The sequence below is a fragment of the Mauremys mutica genome, chromosome 11, assembly GCF_020497125.1.
Source record: "Mauremys mutica isolate MM-2020 ecotype Southern chromosome 11, ASM2049712v1, whole genome shotgun sequence".
Lineage (NCBI taxonomy): Eukaryota > Metazoa > Chordata > Testudines > Geoemydidae > Mauremys > Mauremys mutica.
In genome coordinates this window covers 22,556,492-22,566,152 of record NC_059082.1, presented here as the reverse complement: position 1 = coordinate 22,566,152, position 9,661 = coordinate 22,556,492, and the positions used below count along the sequence as shown (strand labels likewise).

Below are 9,661 nucleotides of genomic sequence, written 5' to 3'. Positions count from 1 at the left end.
CCTTCAACCCAACCAAAATGTTGCTTTAAATATTATCTACCTAGTCCACTACTTTCTCTCCAGTAGCTTCCCACTACCAACCGGATACAATGTGAGCTCCTTCTCCTTTCCTTCAGTGCCCTGCTTAACCTGGCTGCTCCCTGCCTCTGGGCTCATCTCTTTCCATTCCCCCTCACCCCCTTTATCCCACCAAGCTGTGTGACTGTAGCCTCTCTGTGGTGTCTTCCCACTGTGCTGCCTTCCACACTGCCTCAGGCATGGGGATCTCCTCTGGACAGCAACTCCACCCTCCCTTCCTAACACTCTTCATCAAAGGAACCTATGAGCACTAGCCTGTCCCCAGCGCACACACATCCTGCAAATTGTAGAAGTGAGCCCACACATACAGCCTAACTCCTTCAGTCACATGGCTTGCATTGATCCCTTTCTCCAGTTCCCTGGCTCCGTGTTGTCCGCAGAGATTATTAGCTCCTCATGGCAGGAACTGTAACTTTACAGCTCATGTGAACGATCCAGTACACTGTTGCTGCGATGCAAATAAATCATAGCAGCAGCATGGTGGGGTGACCAAGCTTTGGGAGGCACATTGGCAATTTGCCAAGAGTCACACCTAAGTTGTATGTACATTTTATCAAAAACTAAATGCATGCAATCTTACAATTTGCTTGTGCCTGTGTTTTCCTCTACAGGTGACTAGGAATTACTGGTTGACACAGTTCAGTAACAATAAAAGTCTGCAGTTAATAAGCTTTCTTCCCGCACTGGAGTTACCAGCAGTGGGTAGGTGTGGGCAGCACATATCCCTCAGGTTATGTGATGGGCATCCCTGCACTGAAGTCAGTAGGAGTTAAGGATGCTCAGCACCTCACAGAACTGAGCTCTTAAAGTGTTAGTGATCTGAGTCAGAAGCTGATTCGGCAAAGTGCTGCACCCCACTGAATGCTGGGAGCATCCTGCACTTCATGAGGAGGTGCCTAGCACCCTGCAGGCCTGAACTCTTGAAGGCTACTAGAGTTTTCTACCTCAAGTTGACTGATTGCCTGCCCTAGAGGGTATGAACTTCTGGAGCCTGGCTCAAACGTGTGCCTTTACACACTACCCTTCACAAACATTTTAAACTCTTGAGTTAATTGGCAACCAATTAATTCAAGATATAAACATCTAGTATAGACAAGTTCCCAGAGAGTGGGAATTGGGGGGGGGGGGCCTAACATTGACTTCAATATAAACTTTAAAGAAAGATACCCATACTGGTTTCCTGAAAAGAAATTGTGGATGAAGTTGGTTGTAAGTGTGGGTCTTTTAATACAAAAGTGTATCAATTAAGAAGAAAAAAAAGAATCAGGTTATAACTATAAGTATATCCATAAGTGTCCAACAGGACCTTTTAGCATATAAAACTACCACGATCTTTCAGTATGCATAGACACTACTGAATTTGCTAAGAAACACATGTAATACAAAAACAATTGCCCCCCAAATAGGGTGAGAGATGGACAAAATTTAGAATAAAAACCAAACTCATGTGCTGTCTTAATCATAGTTTTTGGAAATGTGCCTGTGCCAGTTATCCAGTCTTTTCAAGAAATGTACTATATACCTCTTTGTCCAAACAGAAACATGAGTCATATTAAATCTGTCATTCAATTGTTCGGTCTTTTTTTATAGCTTTGAACATATTAAAAATCTTCTACCGACCCATAGCTTTGGAATACCGCTGAAGGGACATACCAAAATTCAAATGCAAAAGAAGGCTTGTAATTTGATTAAATTTATTATCTGTTTTATTATCTGTTCTGCTATAGTCCAATTATATTAAACAAATCAAGGAAGAGACCATCTACATATTCTGGGTTGTATACAACCATACCAAATTACTGGAAAAAAGGTACTAAATAAAATAGAAGTTTTAATGAAAGTTGAAACAAAGTGTAGTTGAAAGCATCACTAACCTGAACAGAATAGGTAGCAAAGGGACAGAATGGATAATCATCAGCCTTCTATTATGAAAAGCACTGGAACATAAGGCCAACAATCCAAGAATGAATCACAACAACAAAAGCAGCCGTATGTGAAAGACTAGTGTTCAGAACATAGGATAGAGAAAAACCTTCAGGGCAGAAGCCATTTCTGGACCACAGAGAATCAACAGATTCAACAAACATCACAACATTCACCCTTCAGCTTCCCCTTCTCCATCTATCTACCCATGCAGCCCATCCCTCTCAGTCCTTCCTTCACTTGAATTTGACATAGGGATAAAAAAAAATGTTTTAATTAAAAAACTTCATTTCTCCTTGCAATCTATGGTTGGGAAGGAAATGTAGTGGGAGTACGTAAATATCTGATGTTTAAATCACCTTGCTTTATTTAAAAAAATCCATTTTTGCATGTGTTTTAGGGATGTCTAAATACATGTGACTGGACAACAAAGCTGAATGTAAGTCACTTTGAGAATAGGAACAAAGTTGTGATATTATGTAGCTAATTCAAATAAGTGAAAAAATCATTTATATGTGGCATAGTTTTAGAAGAAGTTATTTTGTTACATGAGGAATACTAGGAAACTGTTAGGAGTCACTCTAGAAAGAATGCACATAAAGAGAATTATAATCCTAGTCAATGTTTTATGTTGCGCATCACTTATTACTGTTGGCACAGCAGTGAAATAAAGCGCTGGCTTACAACTTGAATGGTTAAATTCTAGATGGTATGGGTGAGGAACATTAACTCAGGGGTCAATACAACGCCCATTAGTCAATAAAAAGACTCCCACTGACTTCAAGGATGGGGTCCTAAGTGGCCAATTGTACCCACTGGACAGCAAGAGCAACACTCCCATTAAGGATTAGGAATGAATTTGCTCCTGATACATGCCTATAATACGGGGGAAATACAATAAAAGCACACCAACACTGTATGAAAATCATCATGCATAGTGCTTATATGTTCCTCACCAAAGCACTTACAAATACCAGCTATGGGATCCTCATAACATCAGCATTACGGGGATGTTCTCTCTATTATATTAATAGGGAAACAAACACAGAAAGGTTCAGTGCCTTGCCAAACAGCACAGTAGGATGCTACATCAGGATCAGCAATAGACTCCAGGAGGTTTCTGGCTTCCATTTCTGCATCCAGACCACGAAAGCTCACCTCTCTTATACCAAAACCTACACTTTCATAAACGCCATCTTTCAGCCTGGGTGACACACAGAGATTAACTGTAATTTTGGCTGGCACTGGAACATTTTAGTTATAATAGGAATGTTAGCGTCTGAATTCACTATAAAAGGTCTGCCTTGACTGCACCCAGCCAAATGACAGAGAACAACATTTGTACCTCGTAGCAGCCTTAGGCAATCATTAACAAAACTATTTCTAGAAGATGGTGGTACCTAATTATCAATGCGTTTTGAGAGCGCTATCATAGCAGGACTTTCACCGCATACTGATTCTTGTATGTAAATTACACTATCATTAGCTCTGATTCTTTGAAAAAAATTGAGGTCACTGAACTTTTTAGTTAATTAATGTTTTGAGCAGCCGTTAAATACCACTCAGAATAAACAGACACGCATTTCAAATGTAGCGCCACGTGTTTGAAAGAGTAAGCCTTGCAGGTACGAATGGTTTTGCTGATTCCCTGGTTTGTTACTACACATGGGGAATTATTATTCCACAGATTGTTAGACCTAAGCCTTATGTAAACAGATGTAGAACAAGCCAGAAACTGCAGGACTAAATAAGCACAGAAATAATTCAAGGACTAAAACGCAAAGGGAGTTAGGACTCCTGACATCATCCCACGATAGAGATGAACATTGAACATACTGGGAGTTACATGGTGGTTCTGCCCTTTCTTTATCCCTAACTTATGGATTTAAAACAATCTCTTTGCAGAGGAAGAGCAACTCAGAGACACAGCTTGGGGGAAAATAGATTCAGGACAGCAAATGTCGTTAAGGCCTTTCTCTCTCCCTCCTTCCCCCCCCCCCCACCCACACTTCTTGCTTCCAGGAATGATCAATTCAGCAGTTCTATCACTTGACTCTCCAGGGAGTCCCAACTAATTCTTCATGCGTTTTGTGGCCCCAGTTGCACAGCAAAGAACCTGCTCTTTCGCTTGCTCTCTCTCTCACTCTTGACTTTCCCCTCATGGCCATTTCTTGTGTCTGTAAAAAGTCCACCTAATATGTAAACTGGAAAACAAAACAAAAAAACAACCCTCTCTCTCTTGCTGACTACAATGAAGTTCAGAAGTGGCAGAGAAAAGAACTCACTGATGACACTGAATGTTCCTAACACACTGGGAAGAAAATTCTATGAACCAGGAAACCAGTTAACTAGAAACTGTGTGTAGACGCAATATACTGGTTTTAGGCAATGAACTAAACCCTGGGGAAAAGGGAGAATCCGCCATGGTAATTAGGTCCCAGGCAAGGTTCAAGTTGCTTTCCACAGCAGAGAAGGCTACGATTTTTATTTTTTTTAAAACAGGAATATGGAACAGGAAAGAAAAGGAAAGGAGTATGTATGTGAGGACACATCATACCATTATGAACAATTAACTATGTTACCATTAAGTCATGGGTCAGTGTTGTTAAGTGTAAACCAGAACAAATAGTGATCAACTCAGTGCCAGCTAACTGTGATTAAATCTCTGGTGCACAACAGAATGCTCAACACACTTTGTCCTGGTTGATGTTATTAAGCTGTGGTCAGCATTATCTCATCTAGTTCACCTATCGTTAATCATGTTCATTTTTTTTTTTAAAGAGAAACCCAGAAAACCCCTCAGAAGTTGGAAAAACAAACAAAAAATGATTAGCATTTCTCTTCAGTGATCTGTTTTCTCTTAAAAGAAACAATAGAATTTATTTGAGTTGGCAAGCACCTTGGCATTTACCAGGAGCCTTCATCTGGCTTATTTTTAACTCTACTCTATAGTTTGTTTTTAAAAAAGATGCAGTTGCCAGGTCACAGCTGAAGAACTACTAATTTACCTGTCATTTTTATTTTTGCTTTGGTGATGAGCCTTAGTGAAACCCAGGGCAAAAAGCAATCTTTCATCCAGAATGAACCAGTCTCAGACCTATATAAGTACCCTCTGTTCACCTAAAGCGGGATTTTTGCAGGCTGGCAAGGAAGGACCAAAGACCTGACCAGCCTGTTGTCCGTTATTAGCAATAGACTTAAGTTTGCCTCTTACATCTGATGCATTTCCACCTCCTTTAATTATCTGCCTTGAGAGGATTTGTTCTGCTGACCAAGCCACTGCATTGGCGCCTCTGCAAGAGCGTAGACCAGCTGGACACTCCAGGTTATCACAGACCCAGGCCTCTCTCAGAATACTACTTCCCACCAAAATAAACCAGTCATGTCCATAAAGCACTCCTTTCTACACAGAGCTCCTGGAGGTCTACAGCCATGAAATACCATACTCCATTTAGACTTGGCATCAGATTCTTCACAAAGTGTCTTATTTATGGGTGTAAATGCTCATATTCTGAGATGGTAGTATTTTTGCACTCACGTTACATACGATGTGAGGCAGTGGAGAATCAGCCCACACTGACAGTAGTGAGCTTCTGGGCTGAATTTGGGGTTTGCAATTTCTTCAGACCCACTCTTCTCATCCAGTTTCAGAATGACTACTTACCATAGTTCATTTCAAAACAGTCTCCTCCTCCCACTCTCCATCCTCGGCAAAGAGAGGTCACAGAGGGGTCCAGCACACCAAGATGACAGTTTGAACTCAGGACACAATGCGTCTTTGCTAAAAAAGGCTTTACACTAGCTAGCCCCAAATGGCCATTTGTCTGCCATGTTCAGCTTGTCGCGCCATCATTGAAGGAGCTCTACAGATGGGACTGGACAAGCCCTTAAAGGAGAAGAGTGGAGAGATCTGGGAGAAGGGCTAAAGCTACAGCATCAACACCATGTTAGTTTTCTCCACATGCACATTATGAAGTGCTGCCTATTTGATATGCAGTTACAAAAAGGGCTAGATGCCTAGTTCCTAACAATTTGTAAAACAATGCTCATTTGTGCCATGTTGAGGGTACATCATGCCAGAACTGCAGGTAGGACTAGCTTTCAGGCCGCACACTCTAGTCAATCTAGCCAATTTTGCTGTCCCATGCATTTGGGGGCAGACATGGCTTAATTTCTTCCCTGTGCCTACGTGCCTCAGTGAGCATAGGCTATGGTGATAGGGCAGGACATGGGGAGCCCCTTCCTTCCCCACCATGTGACCTATTTATGCATGTGGAACAGGAGGGCATAATCTGACCCTGTATAAGCAGGGCTCCAAGCAGTGGCCAAAACAGAAAGGGTACCTTGAAAATTTGCTGGTACTCTTGGAACATTATGCTCATAACCATGCTGTTTTGTCGCTGTGCGCTGCCAATTAAAGCAGTAATACTTTAATTTATAAATTAAAGATCTTCACCCACAATAACTGAATTTTCATTGATCAGATGTATAGAAGCTACTACTCATCTGCCTCCAAACATTATAGTCTCAATACAGCACATTTGTGAACTTCATAAATGTAATATTACAGAATACTGCTGCAGTAGGAGTTCCAGTAATACATCACCTAGGGTTTGTTTCCACTACAAAGTGAGTTTTGTTTTGTATCTGGGCAACACTCAAGTTATCATAGGCTGAGGGTGCAACAGAAACCATTTAAAACTGGGGGCAGGCACACAGGCCACAATATAAATGGTTACAGCTACTTAAGTTACAATGCAGCAGGTAATTCTCATTGTACAAGTAGTGAAACGAGAGTCATTTTTTGCTGGCCATGTTTTATTTGTCTTTCTTTAAACAGGGGAGCCAATAATACATACAGTGTCCCAAAAAACAAAAAAAAAACAGAAGGTAAAGCAAATTTCCAGAAGACCGAGATGCTACATGCTACATTTAACCTAATTTTATTCATGCTTGTTTTGGGGCTGGGAATTATTCAGTAAAAACATACAGTAAAAGCAAAATGTCTCACCATAAAGAACTTTTAACCTACAATAATAATGTACCTTAATTATTTCCATGCACACAACTAACGTTACAAAAAAATTTTAAAAAATGAACACAATTAAGATTTCTAGGAGCATTTTATAATAAAGCAATTCCTAATTTTTGTAGAGAGATCAAGCACCCCCAAATTACAAATTCCTATACACAGTGAGTGCTTTACTTGAAATGAAAACTTAAAAAAAATATATAGATGTATTGGACAGCCTCAGAATAAGCCAATGTTATTATATATTCAGCTATGTAGGCAATAAACCATAGTGCTAAACAAAAACCTTATCTGCCAAGTAACTTCAAAAATTAAGTTGACTTTCTGTAATTACAGAAAACATATTTATTTGTTAAAATAAATAAAAGTGCCACATATTAACACTTCACTATAAAGAATGCATACCAGAACATTTATAAATATTGAATGATTTTTCAGGAAAATAGCTACTATAATAATGCTGGCTAAAGAGAAGTGCATAATGAGAAGCACTATGGGTGGTTAATGTTTTGCCACATACTGCTGTTACCTTGAGGTAGATAACACATGCGTACCAAATTCTGCATTCATTTTCAGTTGCTGCTGGTATCATGTGTTTAAGAAATGTTTACAGTATGAAAAACTAATACACGAATGAAAAAATGTTTCAGGGAAAAAATAGATATTTTCATGCAATTATGTACAGTCTCACTGTGTAAATTTCAAGGCAAGATTCTTTTTTCTGCAAAACATGGACAAATGTTTTACTGACAATGTTTTTACTTGGTTTAGTGCATTTTTTTCTGTTTCCTCCTACATTTTGCATTATTCTGCTCTATTCTTTTATTTTGTGTGCAAACGACATGCCAGTTTAAAAACAAAAAACTAACTCATGTATAGAAATTAATTCTGGATTGTAAAAATGATGGTACACAGAAAGCTAATGAAATCCATACCAAAATTACACCATCTGATTCAAGTAAAAAAAATTACTTACACTAGTAATAAAAAAGACAAAAACATCTCATGAAGAATACAAAAAAAAAATATGTCTGCTGAGTGTTTTAGTTTAGATGTTTCAGAATGCTGCTGTATGTTTTATGGGGAATTTGGGGAGATGATTTCATAGCAGAAGGTGTTAATGTGGCCTGAATTGATTTAAGTGGTGAACCAACAGGACTGTGAAACTGAGGGATACCTATAGCCTCTAACTGCTTGTTAAAGAGAAACTCCCCACTGTTACTAAGAAAGCTCTCTTCTCTTTCCTTCTCCCCAAGCTTCCCATCTTCTACTGGCTCAGTTTCTAGCATTTCTGTATCTTCTTTCTTACTAAAGAACTTGTCCAAATAACTGGTGTAAGTGTTTTCTTTTTCAATTTGTTCATCTTTCCTGACTTCGCAACAAAACTGATCTATGAGGAAGCACTCCTCCCCACCACTTACAAACTGGCTATCCCAAGAAGTTTGGTACAGAGCTTCCAACTGTGCCAAATTGGCCATTCCTTTTTCCTGTTTCTCTCTGCTTACTGACTTTGATATTAAGGCTTTCAATTCCAGTTGGGACACTGAGCTATTCAAGTCATTTAATTTATCAACATCAGTAGACTCATGTTGTAAACTAAGTTGAATGGTTCCTGCTATAAATGAATCAAAGTCAAACCCTTGATTCTTCTCCCTTTCTTTTTCAACAAGCTGCTGTGATGCTTCCTCAAGAGCTATCTGAGCTTTCACCAATCCATTCCTTTCACATTTTGACTTGCCTTTCTTATCAGACTTCTCCTTGCTCTGCTCCTTCCAGTTAGAAAGATCTATAATAAGCTTGGGCTCATAGTAATGGTTAACTTCACTATCTCGCCAAACTAAGTTATCTAGGTATGAAGATGACCTCATTTTGTAATTACAAGTGTGACTACATTCCAGATCACAGTACTTGTTTTCATGGTGATCGGGATATTGCCAGCAAGGCTCAGTAGAGAAGTGCGTGTCAAAAGCAGGATCCTCCAGATACTTTTCACGATCTCCATCCAAATATTTGCGAGGATCTACTTGCACTTCTTCCTCATCAGTGACATCAGAAAGAGCCCTTGGATCACGCTGAACTTCATCAGCTTCAAAGTTATTATGAATAGGCCAGTCATGATCTGAAAACTGACTTTCATGGTATCTGTAATAATTAATTTCCTAGAGTTAGTGAATGAAAAAATAAACCTCCTTGATTACAAATTATCTGAGACCAAAAAAAACCACCGCTAGACCATTTACAATTCAACATATGCAAGTTATTTTCTTAACTGAACTGAGCTGTATCTGTATTTTAGATTTTTAAATGCATCCTGAATATGGTAATTTATACATGCATGTCTAATAATTTTAAATCCCAGAATATAAATCACTAAAATATGGGATTTAACCCAAATTAAAAATTCCCCTACCCCCCAAATATTCTTCTATCGGAAATGCTATTTTAAATAAAGATATTTTTTAATAGGACTATTGCAATTCTATGCTTTTACTAGTATATTTACTGAATGTAGACTATGGAAAATTTGCATTCCTGACCAATTTGTCTTACTGAAGAAAGTTAAAAAAAAATTAATTTTAAAAGCCCAGCAGACTGAAAAATAGTCATACATCACCATATCCAAGTCAG

At 38.9% G+C, this 9,661-nt stretch overlaps 1 protein-coding gene across 4 annotated transcripts in view; it reads right to left on the bottom strand.

Moving 5' to 3' along the window:
• Positions 1-6,921: 6,921 nt before the first annotated feature.
• MAPK6 (mitogen-activated protein kinase 6) overlaps positions 6,922-9,661 on the bottom strand; it is a 53,672-nt gene continuing 50,932 nt past the window's right edge. For all 4 annotated transcript variants that reach the window (XM_044979434.1, XM_044979433.1, XM_044979435.1 and 1 more), the window contains one exon: positions 6,922-9,175. In XM_044979434.1, coding sequence (XP_044835369.1) covers positions 8,077-9,175 — 1,099 coding nt within the window. In that variant the 3' untranslated portion in view covers positions 6,922-8,076. The remainder of the gene's footprint in view (positions 9,176-9,661) is intronic.